This window comes from Ananas comosus, linkage group 10, assembly GCF_001540865.1.
Source record: "Ananas comosus cultivar F153 linkage group 10, ASM154086v1, whole genome shotgun sequence".
Lineage (NCBI taxonomy): Eukaryota > Viridiplantae > Streptophyta > Magnoliopsida > Poales > Bromeliaceae > Ananas > Ananas comosus.
In genome coordinates, this window is record NC_033630.1 from 4,248,296 (window position 1) to 4,271,287 (window position 22,992).

A 22,992-nucleotide genomic window follows, 5' to 3' on the forward strand; every position below is an offset into this window, starting at 1 on the left:
GAGAAAATTTTTCAGAAATACTATTAATAGCAAAAAATCATTTTTACTATCAAATTTTCAACCCTTATTTGAAAAATTATAGGATTAGGATAATATTAATCCCTTTTAGAGTTGAGTGGTCCCCACTGAATTATAATATTTAATTCAATAGTTAGAAATGATGAAAGGAATTGATCCAAAGACTAAAAACTTGATAGCAAAAAAAATTTTTTATTATCAATAGTATTCTAACCCAACTCTATCTATCTATCTATCTATCTATATATATATATATATATATATATATATATGGGGCGACAATGCCTAAGGCCTTACTTTGCAAATTGCGTCGGTACATCATGCCTGGCGACGATTGGAAGGGGTTAGAAAAAAAACATCCATAACGAATTCTTCAATTGTGAAGATACTGGCACTATCTGTGCAGTTGCAGAATGCAGATACACACGACTCGAAATCAAAGAATTGAATGAATGGTTTCTTAGGACTTGCTTGGCCATACTATCTGCATGCTGCGCAGCGCATTGCAGCGGTGCTCTAAGCACCATTGCATGCGGGGGTCTATTGTTCAATAGATAGGCCCCTTCATACACAAGAGTCGGAACTTCCGACGGTGATCCGAATTCGGAGCGTATAAACACAGCATTTAAAATCTCCTAAAAAGACTGACCGACTGGTCAAAGCCATAACAGAACTAGCACTTTGAAACGGGGGCGTTGCCACATCCTGACATGATTGGTGAAGGAACTTCGACAAATCAAGCTCGCGAAATTGCAAAGCAGAGACCTGCCATGCGATGCGTCGCTGTTGGGACGAAAAAACACAAGCAATTTTCAAGTAACTCAACGTGCAAGACTTTTGTACCCCATGATGTGAAATGGCTGAAAGTCTGGGTGGTATATTGGGTGGAGACTTGCATGACCACGACAGCCGACCCAATACCTGGAAGAAGGAACATCACCTCTTGACACATTGGTGTGGTAATCCTAGCATCTGCATGTGCGGAGAGCGAGGCGGAACTACGCAAGCCTACAGTAATGCCCTCAAAACCTGACGGCATCAACCTTTTTAATATGATTCGAAATCTGTAACAAGATCTCTTCATCAGCCTCATAGAAGTTTTCAGAATATGAATGATCAAGCGGGCAGCACACTAACTTTAGCAAGTGATCTAGAATTGCCACTTAAAGAAAACCGAAGAAAAAGTAGAACAAATCAAAAAAAATAAATAACAGCAAAAGAATAAATGAAAATGAAAACAACAAAGAAATGCAGCGCGTACCTGCAGCTAGTATGGATTGTTAGAGTTTGACTCGCCATCGGTCGTGAAATGCAACGTATGAGCAGTAAAGCCTACAAGCCTGCTCGTCCCCAATTGTATTAACTTCCATGCATCGACAAAACACCATCTATTTCTCAAAGAAATTCGAGGATATCACCACAACACTCTCAGCGATGCCTGGTGGGAAAGCAAAGGAAATAATACGACCACCATCCATCAAAGCTTCAAATTTGTCAAACAAATTGCAGTATCAAGCAGAGCAAAATGTTACAGGAACTGAAGTGGAAAACACAATATGACTTGAAAATTAAAACCAATGAACTAGAGACAGGAAAAATTACGTTGGGAAGCAAAAGATCATACCACTATAGCCACAATTTACTACTCGCTCGCTAAAACTTTAATATTATGTAGGGTCATCACGAGCATCAAAAGGCTAGATCATTAGAAAATTTATTCAACAAACCAAGCAATTTTGGAGCTCGGAAGAACTACCATGCAACTTTATCACTAAATCATGAAACTTGGCCTCCAGAGATTATCTTTATTCTCCATGCACTGTAACTACTCAGATAACAAGTCAACATCAACCATACACCCGGAACAAACTAAATTAAATGCTCGAATGTTTAGAGCCAAAAATAAAGCTACCCAAGAGAACAGAAAAAATGGCGACTGATATCAAGAACCAAAGGAACAAAATTCCCTGTTCAAGGCACTCACTTAAGATGAAGCATGTGTTGTTCCATATGGATTCCATGTCCAGTTAATGAGCGACACGGACAAATCAGAATCTACTGTATCCAGGAGATATTCCGGCTTTTCCAAACAATGGGAGAAAAAACACACACACACGCACTGCAGAGACCCGGAAATTTTTTTTTTTTTTTGAAAAAGGCCAACTTCTCAGGTTTTTCATGTAGAGCACTTTCCTAACAAAGCTCCAAGTGACTTACTGTGAGGGACTCTAAAAAAAACATGTATATCGATTTAGAATGAAAATGCTTCTTAATAGATGGCATGGGTTGTAGCGCCTGCAAAAAATAAACCAACCAAATACTACTCTTTTGCTCAATTGTAATTCTGCTGTTTTCTACCCTCTTCCTGAATTATCCTACAAATTTGGCTGACCTAATAGCATCAGACGAATTTTCCTCCTGAATAAATCAGTAGCGATGACTTATAGAGGGATCTAATGAAGCCCCGTGTTGAGATCCCGTAGAAAATTCAAACAAATGAGCCGATGCTTTCTAGTTCCTGAAGCATCATATGCAACCATGTGCGGTGCAGCTACCTTCAATCTTCTAATTATCTTGCTTGCTGCTTTTCCCTCCCCATCTGGAAAAAAAGACATTACTTATGAGCTGCCGAGCACCCAGCATTTTAAGAGCATATTTTGAATGCACGAATTAACAACTACGACTTACTAGTAAAGAAGGTGTGCAGTTCGATGACAGCCTCTCAGACAAAAGAGTAACACTTGAAACCTACATTATACTGCTCTATTCAGGCCTTGAGTAACTCGAGTACCTAGCGCTAAAACTACTTCAGATTAACAGCCCCATAGCTTTTAACAAACTATACAGCAAAAATATTACACAAGTGTCAAAAGACACAAATCAAGTCCAGAAAGCAACAGTGTTTCAGAGACACCAATTAGCATGCAATCAAAAGCAAACATATGATCTATTAACAGGTAAAACAAAAGAAGTCGTTTTGACATGCATCCAGGTTATATGGAAAAGATCAGATTGTAGACCAATGTGAATAAACTGCTAGATTCCTCACAAAAGCAACCATACTCTGACAAGGCAAGCACATAGCATCAGCCCCAATGCAGCTGCAGTCACCTTAAAAACAATACAATTTGCAGGCCTATATCAGGAAGTGACTTCAGCAACAATTGACTTCACATCCTCCTTCGAAAGCATGCAGAAATTTGTCCTTCAGAACATTCTATCTTGCATCAGTATCTCAAGGACCTAAGAGAATATTAAGAAGCAAATAAGAATATCACATAGACATATATGACGTAAAGAGAAGGAAAGCCAAGGAGCAACAAACAGAAACAATCATACCATTCATTTGGCTGAAGCATTACGCTGTAATGTAGGAAGCCAACTGCTTGAGGAGCCCACATTGCTTACAAAACCCTGAGAATGGCGTGAAGCATCATTACGGTCGGGTTGTTTTGAGCTTAACTCATTTCTCCTTGGAATACCAGGAAGAGCAAATGATGACGGCGGCAACTGAACTTTTTCAGTGCTTGTGCCTACTCTCTGAAAAAATAGCAGTCCTCTTTTATTACAGAGATCCAACATAATATCGAATGAGTACATCTTGCATAAAAAAAAAAAACAAATCCTACAAAATTGCTAATTAAGAATAAATAGTGAAGTTGATTCAGAATAGTGGTTTCATTTCACCTTAAAGAAGCAACATAGAGGTTAAAGTATACAAGAACCAAAGGAAAAGAAAGACATGGTGACAATTACAAGGACTAACTTTAACACAAAAATAAGAGTACTGAATTGACAGAAAAGATCATGTGAAAAGTGTAGGTAGCTAATAGCTGTACAGTACGACTTACAAGATTATCAAAACCATGATTCTCCGAACTGATATGCTTATCAGCTGCAGATTTGAACTGCATCCGGACTGCAGGGCGTGCCGCATTACTTGGTCCCATATACTCTGTAACTTCACCTGGAGGAGGCCCGCCACTTATGCCTGAGATATCGACAAACGATAAATATATAATGCTATCACCAGCACTACACAAATTCCTATCTAATTTTTTAAAAGGTAAGGAAGGTCATAAATGACAATTCGAAATTACGATATTCACTAATAGCCAATTCAGGTGCTGGGACAGCCAACCTGGTGATAACTTGTGCAATATGGGGATTTCACTTGATAAGAACATAGGAGTCTGACTTTTGACTTCTAGCTGGTCGTACATTAATAATTCCAACTTTTCAGGATAATATTTTGCATTTTGAGGCACTAATCATGTTACTAGAAAAAAATAAATTGGAGGACATGAATACTACACAGTAGTTGACATCCATTCATACTCCCTACAACCAATTCCACAACCTTCAAGTAACAAAAGAGATATGGTAAAGAAGATGTTCATGCATTCCAATAGGCGCGAAATAGATTAAAAAGCATAAAGACGGCAGCTCCTAGCAAGCATTTTGCATAGGCCTCATTTTCTTTTTGTTTTCTCAACTCAAATTCTACGCAATTAAATGCGCCAGCAGATGAAATTCTCTTTCTTTTTATTGTACGTTAATCTGTACTTTTTCTAAAGAATAACAGAGTAAAGGTACTACTATATCACATATTTTGGTTGCCAAACAAAACCAGCAGGTAAAAAATGCAAAACTCCATATCCACGGCACATTAAATTGCATAGAATTTGAGTGATGAGAAGGGAGAGAAAGGAAAAAAAAAAAAAAAAAAAGAAAAGGATTAAGTGTACCCAAAAGAGGCCTTAGATTTTGGATATATAAACAATTCCTGAAATAAGAAACTACCTTTATGTTTGTCAACTTCCATGGGAATTGCTCGGCTAGTTGTTACTCCAGATCCAGGCTGCATTCCAGATAGTACGTGATATTAGTGTAAATAAAGAGAGGATCGTAGCACCAATCTAGGAATATATAGCAGGGAAGGTTTGTCTTGCTCATGAGAAAGCTATTATTATTCAACAGATTAATCACTTTCAAGATTTTATTTCCATGCTGTTCCAGGAGAGTCTTTTGCCACTTTGATTGAACCCAGACAGAACGTTAGATAACATGAAAGTAAAAAATTAGTAATTCAGGAACAAGTAACTGTTGTACTTCAATAAAAAGAATACTAACAGAAAATTGAGTCTGAGCCTTAGACTTCTGGGCTTGTTGATATTTCAATATTGTCCAGTCAAAGATGTAGTCAAACTCATAACCTGCCAAAAAAAAAGGATCACAATATTGAATGACTGGGGAAAATATAATAAGAGGTGTTGATAGTGTTTTCAAATATTAATAACATAAACTAGCAAGCTAAGCACTATCATACTGCCATACCTTCACGGCTAAACAGCTCACGGAAGAGGCGCTTCAGAAACCCATAATCAGGTCGCTGATCAAATGTCAAAGAATGGCAGTAGTGGAAGTAAGAAGCAAATTCCACTGGGTGGGATTTGCACAGAACCTGTCAAAAGTTCATCAAGAATAAATAAATCCTGCATGCTATCAAAGTTGGCATCCATGTATAAGATGTATGTAACTCGGAAAAAACTAACCTCAATAGGTGTAGAAAGTTTCTTTTCACAAATCTTGTCGTACTTTTGCTTTTTTGTGGCAGCTTTTAGTCCCTGCCATGGAAGACTTCACACAGTAATAACAAAATAAGTCAATTTGATCAAGTAGTAAAAGCATAAGAGAAATATAGTTTATGGACTGTAACCATGACAAAGACTAAATTCCTAATTGTCAACGCACAAAATATGTAAATAGGATATTTCTCCTTCTATTTTCTCCATGTGTCCTTAGTGAATTCTCTCACTAAAACAAATTTTGCTAAAGCTTATCAAGACAATAACAAAGATGGCAACTAGTTATAATTTATTAATTTACACAGGATAGATCTTTTCAAAATATAGTATAATTATAAATATATATATATATATATATATGCACATATAGTTGTATGTATAGTTTTATAAAAATTTTGTCAAGAATATGCAGCTGTTGGATAAACTAACCTTCCTCTAAGAAAATACAAAAGAACATATCCAAGCGACTCCAAATCATCTCGACGGCTTTGCTCTGACAAAAAGAGGCTTGATTAAGTCCCATCAGAATGTGTCAGCTCCCATGAGAATATAAGTGGCTATGACTTACCAATGCCAAGATGAGTATTGCAACTTGCATAACGAGCAGTACCAGTCAAATTTTTGTTTTCCCTGTTATCAAAAAGAGATGCTCAACTTACTGTTTAGCATGCAACTCGTTGCTTAAGATTTAAGAACCTCAATAAATACAACATATAGGTTTGACTATGAAAAGGGAAAGTGGCATGTACAAAAGCAATTTAGACGGTACCTGTATGGAATATGGCGATTGGTAACAGAGTCCCGATATCTTTTTGCAAGCCCAAAATCAATGATGTATACCTAGATAATTAGATCGACAAATATATAATAACAAGGATATGTAGAGCACTTCCATATGCCAACCCACGAAATGATCAAGAGACAAGGCAAGTTGTTACCTGGTTTGCTTTCCGACCAAGGCCCATAAGAAAGTTATCAGGCTTGATGTCCCTATGCAAAAACCCTTTAGAGTGAACGTATTCTATTCTTGTAATCTGCAATAGTTATTTGTAATAAGCTCGCATTATTTAACAATACTTTTTAAAAGAAGCCAAGGTTAAAAAAAAAAAAAACTTATTATAAAATACTGTCAAGGGAGGAACAAAAAGCAAGCAACAGCAGACTTTGCTAAATAAGGGGTACTTTATGACTTAGAAGACAAAATGGTGATTACAAATCAGATTAAAAAGTGTTAGAGGAGGATTCTAGAAGAATGCAGATCAAAGAAGGAAAAAAAAACGAAAACCTTCACATTAGCAGGCCTGCAGGCACTATATACATGCAACAAAAACGAGGTGTGGTTCTTAGACATTTCACTCCATTCACAAAATCCAATGAAAGCAAAAGATTAGATGTTATTCATTGACAATATCATCTCTTGAATCAAACTCGAATTACTTAATTCGAGCAATCAACTTTGAAGTCAAGATTACATGTTCATGTTTTGCAGCTTCTTAAGAAAATTCTTGCAAGTCTAATAAGCTGGTATCACAACCAGCAGTTGAAAAAAAGAATGTCGTGCCTTTTCTGTTAAAATGATTATTACCTATTATAACGTGTTTTAAAGCAGGCGTAGAGAAATTCAAGCAACAAGGAATGATTTCAAAAGATGCCATTTTTCCAGTACCATTTGGTCTGCTAACATTAGCACTGTCTTCAGTGAGAACTTCCGACCACAGTAGACAAATAAGTCTTCAAGGCTCGGTCCAAGCAAATCAAGAACAAGAACATTGTCCTCTCCATCTATGCCGCACCATTTTATGCTTGCAATACCACCTGCATGCATGAGTTTGCAATAAAATGATCACTCTATCCATGTAGGCATGCATAACAGACAACATTTCTTCAGCAGTGAACATACTTCCTCCTTGGAGAATGTTATATAGCTTGGCCTCGTAAAACAACTGAGGATGTTTAGTCTTAGTGTTCTCCTGAGAATAAACAAAACATAATCAGGTTCTTTGTCACAATTCAGCAAAAGCAACAAAATTGGCTAGGTGAAAATACATAAAGACACGGACAAATTCACAAATAGAGAACAGTAATACTAGCTGAAAAACTATGACATAAGTAAAAATGAATAATAAATGGCAACGATTCCCTAAACTGAAACAAGAATACAAATATGTATTGCATACAGTTCCCTACAAACATAGTGAATTACAAATATATTCCTGTAAAGTTCAACTTTCATAAGTTATCCCTATAAAAGTTCTAATGTTTTCAGATGTCCCTGCCATTAGAATCCGTTAGCAAAGTTTAGTTAACCATAGGTTAAATACTTTACCCGGGTTAATTTTTGACATTTTTATCCCTCTTGTATTATACTGTTATAACTTTTGGAGTGACATATTTGCGATGACAAAATTAGAAATATAAATAGTTTTCTAACGGTTCTCTAACCAGAGGGACATATCTGAAAATATTAGGACTTTTGCAGAGATAACTTATGAAAGTTAAACTTTACATGGATATATTTGCAATTCACTATATTTGCGGGGACCTGTATGCAATTAACCCTACTAACTAAATCAAATCAGAACAACTAAAAGAAGTAATTCTACAAGCTAAAATTATCTAAGACTAAAACAAAATTATATCTAATTTGAAGGAGCAAACCTACAGCAATTACACACAAATTTCTGTACCTAATCACAAAAGATAAACTTTTTTCCATCGCACTAACAAATCAATCACTTCAATCGATAATCCACACAACCATACAACCCACATCTACTAAAATCCCAAATTTCTTCACATAAAAATAAATCACCTAACAAAAAAAACCTATAAAATCCAAACCAACAGCTCAAGTCTAACACAAATCAGATCAAAAAGGATCGGCATGAACTCACGATCTTAACCGCGACGATCTCGAAGGTGTCGACGTGCGTCGCTGCGACAGATCAAACCAACAAAATCGATATCAATGGAAAAAATTCAAAAAAATAAAAAAGATCAAAGAGGTGAATTCTAGGGCTTGAAGTGCGTAGAACTCACCGAGGTAGATCTCGCCGAAGGATCCGCTCCCGATCTTCCTCCCGAGCTTGTACTTTCCCCCGACGATCCGATCCATGCCCTAGATCTCGCCCGTTCCCTTCAAAGTCGCATCGAGCACCTAGGGTTTGAAGGAGAGAGACTGAGAGAGGCGTAGTGTTATTGTGATGTGCCCTCGAGGCTACGGTGGTGGGAGGACGAAGACGAGGGCGAAGTGGTCATAAAAGGAGAAAATTGAGGGGTAGTTTCGTAATTTCACAACATCTCACACTGGAGAGCCTTTCCTAGGTCGACTGCTTGTATAGTCTTATCCTTAAATGTGTCGGACCGGATCTCGCCCGGTTCAATTTGAGTTCGGTATAAAATTATTTAATAATAATTTTATTCGGTACAAATTTTTTTTGGCTTTTGCAAAAGTAAACCACTTTTTTAGATTTTATAGATTCGGACCGAAATTTCAGCAAACTAATCAAAATACTCTTATTATTTTTTCTCTCTCCTCTTTTTTTTTTCTCTCGATCTTTTTTTTCCTCTCTCCGAAGAAGGCAGCGGAGGCGGAGGCAGAGGCGAAGGCGGAAACAGCCTGCCTCGCCTCGACCTCGCCTCCGCCTTGCACGCCCTCGCCCGTGCACTCCAGCCCTCCTCGCCTCTGACCCTGCTGAGGCCGCGTCGTCACCCTTCTTCTACACTAGGGCACGGCGACATCGAGACGCAGGTTTTTCTCCTCCACCGCGCGTTAGAACACCGAGACGTCATCGGAGGCGGCGAGATCGCCTCCGACGACGTCCCGATGGTTGCGATAAAAGGCAAAGAAGAGGTGGTGATAAAAAAAAATTATAAAAAAAATAAGAATAATAAAAAATAAAAAATTTATTTTTTGCCTACAAAAAAAGATCAAAAAATATAGGAGAAGAAAGAAGATGATAAAATTGCACTCTTAAAAAAAAATTACACTGTTTTAAAAAAAATTTGCACTGTTTTGATAAAAATTATACTATTTCATATAAAAATTACACTCTTTTAAAATAACTTTACACTCTTTAGGCCAATATTGCACCATTTAGAAAAATNGAACTTTTGCAAAAATAAATCACTTTTTTAGATTTTGTAGATTCGGACCGAAATTTCAGCAAACTAACCAAAATACCCTTATTATTTTTTCTCTCTCCTCTTTTTTTTTCTCTCGATCTTTTTTTTCCTCTCTCAGAAGAAGGCAGCGGAGGCGGAGGCGGAGGCGAAGGCGGAAACAGCCCGCCTCGCCTCGGCCTCGCCTCCTCCCTGCATGCCCTCGCCCGTGCACTCCAGCCCTCCTCGCCTCTGACCCTGCTGAGGCCGCGTCGTCACCCTTCTTCTACACTAGGGCACGGCGACGTCGAGACGCAGGCTTTTCTCCTCCACCGCGCGTTAGAACACCGAGACGTCATCGGAGGCGGCGAGATTGCCTTCAACGACGTCGCGATGGTTGCGATAAAATGCAAAAAAGAGTTGGTGATAAAAAAAATATTATAAAAAAAAATAAGAATAATAAAAAATAAAAAAATTATTTTTTGCCTACAAAAAAGATCAAAAAATATAGAAGAAGAAAGAAGATTATAAAATTGCACTCTTAAATTTTGATAAAAATTACACGATTTCAGATAAAAATTACACTCTTTTAAAATAACTTTACACTCTTTAGGCCAATATTGCACCATTTAGAAAAATTTTGCACTATTTCATTTCTTTCTTTTTTTTTTCCTCTTCTCTTCTTCTTCTTCTTCTTCTTCCTCCTGCCGGAGCAGCACCCACCCTTCTTCTTCTTCTTCCTGCAGGAGCAGCACCCACCTTGCAGGAATACCTCCCCGCCGCAGCCGCCGCCGAGGAGGCCGCGGCGGCGATGCGGCGCATGAGCGCGGCCGCCGCCCCAGCCGCGATCGCGCGTGCGCTGTTCTCCTTCGCCAGGCACAGCGCGAACAGCCCCCGCACCGTGCTCAACCTGGGCCAGCTGATAGCCGCGCTCAAGGGCACCGAGGCCGCCTACTGCACCGCCTCCGGCATGTCCGCCATCGCCGCCGTCCTGCTCCAGATCGTCAGCACCAGTGGCCACGTCGTCGCCACCAAGTGCCTCTATGGCGGCACCCACGCCCTCCTCTCCCGCGCTTGCGACATCCGCGCCACCTTCGTTGACACCAACGACACCCACGCCGTCCGCACCGCCGTCCATGAGGGTCTAATATCGACTAGGTCTTGACACATATTGGCCTATATATATATGAGCATTGTATATTAATTATATCGTTTTCTCTGATAGTTTAAGCTTGTGAAAATTAATTAAGGATTGCTTTATATATATTGGAAAGGTGATCTACATGGAGACGATGTCGAACCCCACGCCGGCGGTAGCGGACGTGTCGCGGCTGGCGGCGACCGCGAGGGAGAAAGGGGTAAAGCTGGTGGTGGACAACACCTTCACGCCCATGGTGGTCTCCCCCACGCGACTCTGCGCCGACGTCGTCATACACAGCGTCTCCAAGTTCATCAGCGGCGGCGCCGACATCATCGCCGGTTACTAACCAACTTATCATTTTCTTTCCTTTTCCTTTTTTTTTTTTTTGGGCGGCGCCGACATCATGCGCCGCGTCGCCGCCGCGGCCTCCTCGGCGACGGCGGCGACAGGGGAGGTGCTCCTGCAGGGAAGAAGAAGGGTGGGTGCTAATCCCGCAGGAGGAAGAAGAAGAAGAAGAAGAGAGAGAAAAAAAAAAGAAAGAAATGAAATAGTGCAAAATTTTTCTAAATGGTGCAATACTGGACTAAAGAGTGTAAAGTCTATTTTAAAAGAGTGTAATTTTTATATGAAATAGTGCAATTTTCATTAAAACAGTGCAAATTTTTTTAAAACAGTGTAATTTTTTTTAAGAGTGCAATTTTATCATTTTCTTTCTTCTCCTATATGTTTTGATCTTTTCTGTAGGAAAAAAATAATTTTTTTTTATTTTTATTCTTTTCTATAATTTTTTTTTGTCACCACATCTCCCTTACTTTCTATCGCAACCATCGCGACGTCGTCGGAGGCGATCTCGCCGCCTTCGACGACGTCTCGGCGTTCCGACGCGCGGTGGAGGAAAAGAGCCTGCGTCTTGACGTCACCGTGCCCTAGTGGAGAAGAATGGTGGCGACGCAACCTCAGCAAGGTCGGAGGCGATGAGGGCTGGAGTGTAAGGGCGAGGGCGTGCGGGGCGGAGGCGAGGCGGAGGCGAGACGGACTGTTTCCACCTCCGCCTCCGCTACCTTCTTCGGAGAGAGGAAAAAGAGGAGAGAGAAAAAGTAATAAGGGTATTTTGGTCAGTTAGCTAAAATTTCGGTCCGAATCTGCAAAATCCAAAAAAGTGGTCCACTTTTGCAAAAGCCCAAAATTAGTGGATTTTTTATGCAAATTGGCCATAAAAATACTATAAAATTTATCTAAATTATTATATACTATTTTTATTTAATATATGTTTGATATTATATTTAAATTTAAATTTTAAAATTTAAATTTAATATAATATATTTGAAATATGATAAAAAGAAATAATTATTTCGTTTTCAAATTTTCGAATTCGAATTCAAATTTTGAATTTGATAGTCAGATTTGGATTGGGATTTTTAAAAATCCGCTCCAAATCTAACCCATTGACATTCCTATAGAGAAACCTGAGGGCTTGAAACAAAAGTTGGTAGGGAAAATGCCAGCATAGGAATGTCAATTAATGAGGTTCAAAGCGAATTTTTCAAAATTTAAATTCAAATCCACACGAAATCTGAATCCGACGAATTTTAAAAATTTTATATTCAAATTTGAACTCGACCAAAAAACTGAACCGAAAAACACGAATCCGAAATAATTATTTATCTTTACCATATATAATAACATATTATATTAAAATTTAAAATTTTAAAATACAAATGCAAATATAATATTCAACATTCATATATACTATTATACAACGAAAAACCAATTTAGGTCCGGGTTAGGTCGGGATTGGGTCAAGTAAAGACAAAATTCAAATCCACATTCAAAATCGTCAAATTTTTAATTTTTATATTCATATCGGTAACCATATCGGTTGAACATTATATAAATCCGTCAAATTCGAATTCGGATTCAAAAAAAATTTTAAGTTTCCACATCCATTTTCCATTGACATCATTGTGCCAGCATGAGGCCAACCTATCTCGTCCATCACGCGGATGTAGTGGAGTGAATTTCCTTTTTTAAGAGTGTATTTGATTTTTCAAAATATATTTGAAAATAATTTTTTTGATTGAAAAAATATTATTCGTTTGGATAAAAATTATTTTATATTTTCCATATTTCATAAAAAAATTTATTTTCTAAAATTTTATTCAAAAAATAAAAAATTGTGAAAAAATATATTTTTTATATTTTTATAAAATTTTATTTTCTAGAAATAGCTTTTCCTGTTTTTGAAGGAACCAAATACTGGTTTCTTAGAAAATTCTGTGAAAAAAATTTAGAAAAAATTTCATGAAAAAAGCTATATTTTAGGATTTTTATTTTTTGATAAAAATTATAAAAAAAAAACAACAATACTAAATTTTTATTACATTCGAAAAAAATATTTTTTTAGAACTGAAAAATAAGATAATTTTATAAAATATTATTTTTTTAAAGGAAAGCCAAGCACAACTTCCTAAAAGTAAACTTTAGACTATTTATATGATTGATTGATGCTAATTGTACGGTTTCATCTTTAAAGCCCGTTTCCATTTGTTTTTTCGAATGAGTAAATTACACATCTGGTACTCTAGATAATATTTTTGTTCTTAAATTTAAATTTATTATATTTTTTTATTCAAACTCTGAAGTCTTATAATTTAATTTATTCAACTAAATAGGTACCTTTAATTTTCAAATTTTCCACCACTTAGCGGACTCCTCAAAGGAGAGCATTAACAACATACTACTTTCTTTATTTCTAGTTCTTCCCGTCGATACCGAAATGAAACAGTTTCGATATAGAATCCTCGCTGTGCCATACTTTAGAAAGGCTCCTGCACTTAGGGCATGTTTGGTTCACCTATTTTAGACTATGGAATCGGAATAGAATTTATTGATTCCGATAGTTGCCGTTTGTTTTATAGGAATTGGATTCCGATTTCCTTTCCACTCCGGAATAGGAATGGCCAAATCCATTTATGACCCAATCCGGCTTTGAATTCCGGATTGGTTCATTCCAAAGTAAACTATTCAAAGTCCTCTTTCATCAACACCTACCTTCTCTCCCTTCATCACTTTTCTCTCTCTTAATCAAAACTCTCTCTCAAAAATTTTAAATTTTCATTCCGATTTTCATTCCAATAATGAACCAAATATTTTTGGATGATTCGTCATTCCATTTTCCATTCCAAAGCAATTCAATTCCATTTTCCATTCATATTCCAATCATGAACCAAACATGACCTTAGGCTTAGTTTGGTATTGAAATTTATCTGATGCTATAAGATAAAAAAGAATTGGGATAAAAATATATAAGAATATGTTTCTGTATTCTCCGGTAGAACCGCAGAAAATATATTGTAGCCGACTTATCGCGATATGCGAAATCCAATAGTACGTACGGAAACAAACAGAATATTTTTTCATCGCATTTTCTCACCGCACGTATTATAATTTTTCAGTAATTCCAAACCGAACCTTACTTGTATTGACTTTCTAAAACCCTCCTTTATTCGACAATTCCCTCTTTTCTGCCTTTTTTTTATTTTAGTAAATAAGAAAATTCAAGCAGAAATGCTTCCAGGCCTTCGGGATACCATTTTGTTTGCAGGAGGAGTGATTCCATTTCAACATGTTCCGCTATCCAAGCTTAAGTTAATTCCAGAAAAAAAAAAAAAAAAAAAAAAAAAAAAAAAAAAAAAAAAAAAAAAAAAAAAAAAAAAACTTAAGTAAAAAAACTTTTAGTACTTATTTCAAAGTGAGGAAAGAAAGATCCCCCATCCATATCCATAAAGTGAACTCCTGCCTCAAATTAAAGATATCATCACGTTCCCTAGTGTCACGGATTAAGTTTGCAAAGGCAAAACCCGTGTGGCGTTCGTTCATCAACTTACACGACGAGCCAGCAGATCCGCTCATAACCGAAAGTTTTTTTTTTTTTTTTTTTTNATAGCACGCTTTCCGTTTATTTTATTTAGAAATAAACTTAGCTAGAAATATGAATCAACTAGGATTCGAACTTGGATCTCGAGTACCAACCATCGAGTCCTTTGTCACTTGCTCTAAGGACGGTCGGTCGTAACCGAAAGTTTCACAAACCAAAAGTGACAGATTCATTCACAGCATTTTTCCACTCGATATAAACGGGGATCTGAGCAGGAATAGCCCTTTTTCCTTTTTGACTACGCTTTTAACTGCTTCCAGTAATAGGAGGACTTGCCTGTGCCCTTAATTAATAAGAAAATTTTTTGGCGTTCACTCGATACATGCAGAAATAATACATCTAAATATTTATGCATAATTAATTATAATACTACTACATTACTTCTCTACGTTAACGATATATCAATATTTAGTCAACTAAATTAAATTTTAGAACTTACTTATAATAATTCTAAAAATTCGAGCTAAAAATTAAATAGTACTAAAGTTCGAGGACCAAATTATCAACCATCTTATAGTTTGAGGACCAAACCTGCAATTGAGCCTCCAATAATTAAGTTGATAAAGAAGATAAGTAGTATACAAGATGGGTACGGAAAATAAAGACCTTCTTTTGTTGTTTTGTTACTTGCAAACTTAGGAAGAACGTCTAGTTGGAATTTTATTTTCTGGGACTTGTTACATATCATTGATGGAAATATTTTGGATGTTTTCGTTGCCGACTTTTTAGAGTTTTAATATTTAAATAACTGGTCGCTAATAACTCCTTGCCGACAAAAAAGAAAAGAAAAAACTAACTAATACTATTACGGCATATCAGTATAAGAAATTACATCGTGAGTCTCAGTAAGATACTTTTAGAAGTAGACGAGACTGTTTATTTTCATATCGTTTCTAATGATGGATTATTCGAATCCATAATTCATACTCTTAAATCTAGGCTATTTGATTTTCTTAAACCTCGAATTTTACAATTTTATTACACTAATACCGGCAAAATTAATAATTTTAATAGCTAAGCAAACGTAAATTTGAGACTAGTTAATCAATAAAAAAGTACTGCCCTAAATGGTAACGTATGTTAAATGGCATTTGACAATGCCACTCGTCTATTTGAATTCTCTATTGCTAAAAATGACGAAAAGTATGAAAGATATCTGAGGTTATATAATTTATTTTATTTAAAAAAAATAATTTTAAAATCAAATATAATATTTATTAAAGATAATTGATTTCAGTACTCTTCAACTACGGGTGTAAACGAGCCGAACATGAGCGAGCTGGGATGCGGTCTGTGTTCGGTTCGTTATTAAACGGAGCCGAACACGAGCTGGCTCGTTAAATATCTGACCGAAAAATTCAGCTCTCGTGTTCGGCTTATTTATTTAACGACGGAACACGAGCTAGCTCATGAGCTGGCCAACGAACAATAAATTATAAAAAATTAGATTAAATATATATAAAAAATAAAATTTAAAACTATCTATTAAACTTTGACCTAATAGTTAAAACTTACATATAAATAAGTTTTTTTTATATATTAGGCTCGCATTATATTTTATTTACTAAAAATTCAAATATAAAAATATATTATATATGAATATTTGTTTATTTATAAAAATATAATATTAAATAAATTATATAAATATAAAATATATGTATTCGGCTATGTTATCGTCGCGTGAACAGGAGCGAGCGGACTCCAGTTCGTGTTTCGGCTTGTTATTAATCGAGGGCTAAAAAATTCAGCTCATGTTCGGCTCGTTTACTAAACGAGCGAGCCGATCTCGAGCTCATTTCGAGGCAAACACGAGCTGACTCGCGAACAGCGAGCTGGATTGCCACCCCTATCTTCAACTATCAAATATTGTGAATAAATGGTTTGGAAAAAAAAAAAGAAAAGAAGAAGATAAAAGTCAGGGTGGTCTTTGTAAGTTTCCAATCATCTTACAGCTTCTGCAGATATCAAATACTACGTGCCCGTGGGCGTGACAAATAGAGAGCATGGGCGGCGTTGTGTTTGCGTGCGTGGTGGGGGCCCACCGACTCAACCAATCCCCGCGCCTCCTCCCACGTGTCCATCGGTCTTCGTCCACACGTGTCCCCACCCCCAACTCCCCTGGCCCCCGCGGGAAGTTATTGCCTACTCCCGGTGTATCCGTACACGTAGTGTATTTTATGCACCATTCAAAAGAGTCATGTATTTTTTTAAAAAAATGCAAAACTTAGAAGTGTATTATTGTGCAAAATTTACGAAATGTTGTAGAACATCTCTGATAAGTTAGATTTTATTTTGAAATTTTTATTCGCTAATGAGATGTATTTGTACATCTGATATAGGAAATAGTTTCTGATCCACACGGTTTCAATTATTTAAAGGGCATTTAGATCATTTCGTCCCAACTATTCAACTCGGACGATAGAGATGTCGCTCTCTTGGCCTTTTGCTCTTTTTGCGCTCCTTTTGCTCCACGCGGGAGCAAGTGGTCTAGGGAAGGGTGGGCTCTAGTTTGGTCCATTATAAATATTTTAATCATATATAAAAAAAATACCTCTAGTATAGGGATGCAAATGGATCTAGGTTAGCGGAGATTTCATTCCGCCCGAATAGAGCAATAAGTGGAAACCAAAATTTTTTTTAAAAATTAATTCATCTTGAATCTATCTCGATTTGTTAAAAAATAAAGCAGAAGGTGAAAAACCCCTTCTTTTCTTTGATTCACTCCGATATGTAAAAATTAACTTTTATTCTGACCCATCGGAATAAAAGGGAAAGTAAGGCTTAAAAAAAGAAGATAAAACTCAAGCAGCTTCGAATCTGTTCCGACTCACATAAAAAACAAGACGAAAGTTGGAGGGGGCCCACCTCCCAATATGCCCCGTTGTTTTTACAGTTGAACAAGATATTCATGCATTCAAATAAAACCTTAGAGGAGATTCTACAGGTGTAATAACTGCAATAATTTTAGATATGAAGTATTATATTCAAATGTTATTAGCAAAATCTCTCTGGAGATGAAGTGGACATACTAAACTAGAGCTCATATTTTGGGTCTCAAAGGCTTTATTTCCAGCACCTGCTAATCTCTCAAGTAAACATGAACACTTCAGAATTTAGCCGCTTCTGAACATCGATACATTACCATCAAAAGGTGTTCGAAGATTGTTGTTATCAAATAGATTTTGAAAATCTTGCACTTAAAAGAGACCAAATGGTCCTGAAATAGAAATTGAGGACTTTACTCAAACGTCATAAAATATTGCAAACTAGGAGAATTTTTTTTGCTAAAAATATACAGAACGTATCCGAATTATAGAACATTTTAAATCAGATACCCAACCTTTTGAAATTGTGATTTTAATATCAATTCTTTCATTTTATTTAATTTAAATCGGACACGACACTTTGACTTCAAAATTTAAGCTAATATGAAATATGTAAATTAGATCCGTAAAGATAAATTACGTATTCAAATTTTAAAGTTAAAGTATCGTCAAGTGACTCAAATCAAATAAATTGAAATGTTATATAATAAATTAAAATTTTTGAAAGATTAGATAGCTGGATCAAAATAGTCTATAGTTCAGATAAGTTTTGTACATTTTTTTAACTCTTTCTTAGAAAAAGCTTTAATTGTCTCAATCAAGATTTGTGATCTGGGTTTCAATTAAGGGATCTTGTAGTCCACTTTTAGAGCATGTTTGGTTCACCTATTTTAGACTATGAAATCGGAATGAAATTCATTGATTTCGATAATTGTCGTTTGTTTTATAAGAATCGGATTTCGATTTCCATTCCATTCCGGAATGGAAATGATCAAATCCATTTATGATCCAATCCGGTTTTGAATTTCGGATTAACCCATTCTAAAGTAAATTATTCAAAATTCTCTTTTACCAACACCTACCTCATCCTTTTTCATCACTTTTCTCTCTTAATCAAAACTCTCTCTAAAAAATTTTAAATTTTCATTCTGATTTCATTCCAATAATAAACTAAATATTTTTGGATGAATTGTCATTCTATTTTTCATTCCAAAATAATTTAATTTTATTTTTCATTACTATTCCAATCATGAACAAAATATGCCCATAATATTTTATCATGAGCAAATTTAGTATCAATACAAGTTGTAGATTCTTTTTTATTTCACTCTTTGACAACTCTCATATTGTCACACCCACGGAGGATGTCCATACCGCTTGGGAGGCGCTGACAGAGAGGGGGTCTCAGGGTGACATTGTGAAGACCCTGATTCTTGTGGCAGCCACATGGTGGATAATTTGGAGCGAAAGAAATAAAGTTATCTTTCGGAATTTACCAATGGACGCTACATCTTCTGCTCGTCGTATTGGACTACTGGCAAAGGAGTGGGCCGAGTTTTGTAGAGCTGGGTGAAGTTGGTGAATCGCACTTTGTTTGTTCTTGTTTTATATCGGTTACTTTTTTCTTGCTCTTTTTCCTCTTGACTTTTCGTTTTTTTTTTCCCTGAGGTCTCGGCTGCCTCACTCTGTGTAGCTTAATTTACTTAATGAATAAAGCGGATAGCGTGCTACCTTTTTCTCAAAAAAAAATATTTTATCAGTAGTTCAATGGATTTCAATATTCGCTTCATCCGCACAAAAGTATTTTCAATTTCATATTTGTAATTCAAAAGGCTCGTTTTATCAAGTTGCTGGTGCTAGTGGACTAATTGTGCTCTGTTAAGATTCTACAACTTGTATTGATACTAAATTTGCTTAGATATTATAGCATGTTTTATTCGTCCCTTTTTCACCCTAGAATTGGAATTGGAATGGGCGATTTCGTTTGTCCGTATTTTATATACAGAATTTTCATTCCGATTTCAATTTTCGAATGAATGAAAATCTCCCTAATTATCTATTTTTTCAATCCGGCTCCGGCTTAGGAGGTCGGATTGAAAATTGAATTCAGGCGGGATGGATTTGTTCGGATTAAATTTAATTTTTTTAAACTTATTTTTTAATTAAAATGTAAGTTTAAGTTTAAAAATTATATTTATAAATTAAATTTTATTTTGAACTTAAATTAAAAATTAAAATTCAATCAAGCATTTCAAATCTAATTTATAAATTTAAATTTAAATTTAATTTAAATTTAATTTAAAATCTAAATTTTATTCAAATTTTATTTAAAATTTAAATTAAATTTATGGATTAAAATTAAAATTACAATTAAAATTTTAAGTTTGAATTTGAATAAATTGAAATTTAGTTTTATATTTTGAATTATTTGTTTCATTTCAAATTTTATTTTTTAAAAAAAATATATTTAAAATTTTGACATTGTTTTAAAATTTTGACGTAAATTTTTAGTATTTAATTTTTAGTTTAAATTTAAACTAATATATTATAAAGATTAAATTGACATATTAATTTGATTACGTTTTTTATAATTATCTGAACCAAACACCAATAATAAAAATAATTTATTGCGATTCTGATACAGGTGGCGAACTAAACAAAATAAGATAATAAATTATTTCGATTCTATTTCCAGCTTATTCTTATTTCGATTTCGATACTGATTCTGACTTCGATCCAAACTCCCTCAGTTTGTTATGGCAAAGACCAAAAATATCTAGTTCATTTGTCTAGCATGAAAATACCAAAAAAAAAAAAAAGAAAATAAATATTTAAATTGTCAATGGACGAATAGGGAGCGAAGATTTTATTTGCCAGATGTATATTTATTATCATTAATTCTTCTCAGTACCTGTTGTTTCGACACTTTGACAAAGTTGAACATCAGAAACCAAATCTCTGTAGCATTTTTTTTTTTTTTGTTTCGTAATCGGAATACATATCTTGGACAAACATAAGCTGAAATATAGATTTATTTCGATAGATAATTAGTGAGATAGAAAATGTAGGAAACAAAAATCACAAAAGTCATCTGTGTAGATAACATTGAAGGGACTGCAAATTTCGCAATTTTCCCGGCCCGTCATCAGTATTGCGGCAGAGAGCATTCGACGGGCATCTGGCCGTTAAATCTCTTGTAGTCGGTGCAGTAATCGTAGATCTTGTAGTTCTGCTGCACCCAATTCATCTGGCCCAGCTGCGCGGCGGTCAGCTTGGAGTACTGCCATCCATTGTACCAGTTGGAAGATGAGTAGCACTGGGAAATGCTGTCTGCACTCTCGCACTCGCAGACGTCCAGCTTCAGGTTCCGGTACTTGGCGACGAACGGCGCTTTGCTCCAGTCTGTCTTGACCCGCCCGCCCTGGCACGCCCAGTCGTCCGCATTCCAGATGCTGGAGTACATCCTCATCGGCTGGTTGGTGGGGAACGGGGCGCCGGCGCTCTCGTAGTTTCTGTAGACTCTGATCGGGATCTGGTCGATGAACCACCTGCAAATTATAAGCAATTCGATTGTAATAAAGCGGTGCTCGTCGACATCGCCGTCGGATCATTGGCACTAACCATTAATCCAAAACGCTCGAGCTGTTAGAAATATACCACCAATTCACTTAAAGCGTACAGATACAACACCCACGGATCTCGATTGTGACTCAGCCCAATCAACCTCACGCCACTTTGAACATGACTCGGCCCAACCCAGTCTCACGTCATTTCGAACATGACTCGACCTGTTGGTGAAAACTCAAAATTTTGAGTTTGAATTTATTTTATTTGCACTTTGATGTTTTATTATTTATTATTTATTATTTATTATTTTATTTATTTACTACTTTATTTATTTTATTTTATTTAATTATTTTATTATCTTTCTTAATGAGAAAGAAACTAACGGAATATTTTCCGTTCCGTTTCTTTCGCATTACGTTGGGCGGGTTCCGTTTCTCTCTCGTAAGAGAAAAAGCGTTAAATCCCCTTTCTCTTTTCCTCCTCTGGGATATGAAACAGAGCAGGTAGAAAAGATTTTTGATCATTGGTTAATCTCTATCCTTTTATTCTTTTATCTCTCATTTTTGAACATTCCCTTTATCCTTATCCACTGGGTGTTGAGAATCTCCGTCAACCTCCTTCACGATCGTGCTCGCAGAATGAGGAATTCCGGTCGTACCTTGGGGTGTTATTTCCGGTTAATCCCGCACGTAAGGACGGGAATACGCCTTAGGGCAGTGCCTCGCACGCTTCCGGATTAATATGTTGATATTCTTTTTCCACAATTTTGGGATTTAGCGATTATCTGTGAGTTGATTTATTTGCGTTTATCTGTATGTTTGTTTGTTTTTATTTTTATCACAAAGTTAGTTAGATTTTAATTGCAATCGGATTCCTATGCGATATTTGTTCCAACCCAGTCTCACGTCATTTCGAACATGACTCGACCCACATATGACCTCCTACTACAGGACAGGATGCTGGCTTATTTAAGCCAACAATCGCGACTATATTCAAGATCGTATGAACTTACACAATCTCAGTTGGGCTCCAGAAGATGGTGTAGTTGTGGTAATCCTCGGTCGGGTCGAACCATGGCTTGAATTGCACCTCCTTGTTTCCTTGGCCTTTACCGAACACATTCGTGTGGATGGTGTACGGTTGTCCGGTTTCGTTTCCGAGGAACTCGTAATCGATCTCGTCATGGTAGTCGCCCAACGAAGATGTCTGAAACATACGTAAAGCGCAGAGTTTCAATAACCATTTGATCCAATCCTTGTACCGGAATTCATTTTTTGAAGAGTTAGATTGTATTTACGTAGTATGCGGCGACAGTTCCAGCAGAGTTGTCAGGAACCAGCTGAATTTCCATCTCTACGGATCCGAAGAGGAACTGCTTTGTTGTTCGAATTGCGGAACCTGCAATGTTACATTACGTGTTGTAGTATGATTATGATCTGGATGGATGATTACGTATAAAAGATTGTTTTAAGACCTCGGTCATTCTGAGACAATTATTGTGACAGTTGCAGTACTTTTTACCTATGTGATCAGAGTCGAGCGAAAGCGCGAGGTTCTCGCCGTTGCCCCAGATGGCAGTGTTCTGCGGTCCCCAGGTAACGTCGCACTCGTCGTAGAAATTGGCGCGCACGAGGCCTCGATCGAGCACGACGAGCAAAGCGAAGGCAACAAGGACGGCGCGCGGCTTCCCCATTGCCATTGCTGCACCTTCTTTCTCCTCTGCTTTGCACCTCTAATTCTTTGATTTGCTGTGGAGGAGAAATTCTATGGGGCTCTACTTATAATAGTTAAGTTAATATTTTATATATTTTCGAA

General features: G+C 36.4%; 2 protein-coding genes across 10 annotated transcripts; both read right to left on the bottom strand.

The window, feature by feature from the left end:
- On the bottom strand, positions 363-8,857 carry LOC109716306 (casein kinase 1-like protein 4). 9 transcript variants are annotated; one of them, XR_002217881.1, is made up of 20 exons: positions 8,646-8,857; positions 8,501-8,541; positions 7,507-7,576; positions 7,273-7,421; positions 6,545-6,640; positions 6,376-6,446; positions 6,175-6,236; positions 6,036-6,099; positions 5,574-5,658; positions 5,356-5,482; positions 5,152-5,234; positions 4,822-4,879; positions 3,870-4,009; positions 3,358-3,558; positions 3,130-3,261; positions 2,707-2,809; positions 2,003-2,617; positions 1,280-1,456; positions 862-1,082; positions 363-783 (listed from the first exon to the last, which is right to left on the bottom strand). XR_002217881.1 is itself a non-coding variant. In XM_020241660.1 (15 exons), exons 1-14 carry the CDS (start codon positions 8,719-8,721, stop codon positions 3,361-3,363), a joined length of 1,320 nt encoding a protein of 439 aa, XP_020097249.1. In that variant the 5' UTR covers positions 8,722-8,857; the 3' UTR covers positions 2,888-3,261; positions 3,358-3,360. The 9 variants fall into 9 exon arrangements, 1 of the variants encoding a protein (XP_020097249.1); XR_002217882.1 differs by having other exon boundaries at positions 363-1,082; positions 2,574-2,617; XR_002217883.1 differs by having other exon boundaries at positions 363-1,082; positions 1,280-1,501; positions 2,574-2,617.
- LOC109716742 (probable xyloglucan endotransglucosylase/hydrolase protein 26) lies at positions 20,570-22,894 on the bottom strand. Its single transcript, XM_020242297.1, has 4 exons — positions 22,699-22,894; positions 22,475-22,575; positions 22,190-22,383; positions 20,570-21,158 (listed from the first exon to the last, which is right to left on the bottom strand). The coding sequence occupies exons 1-4, from the start codon at positions 22,874-22,876 to the stop codon at positions 20,756-20,758; spliced, it is 876 nt and encodes a 291-aa protein (XP_020097886.1). The 5' UTR covers positions 22,877-22,894; the 3' UTR covers positions 20,570-20,755.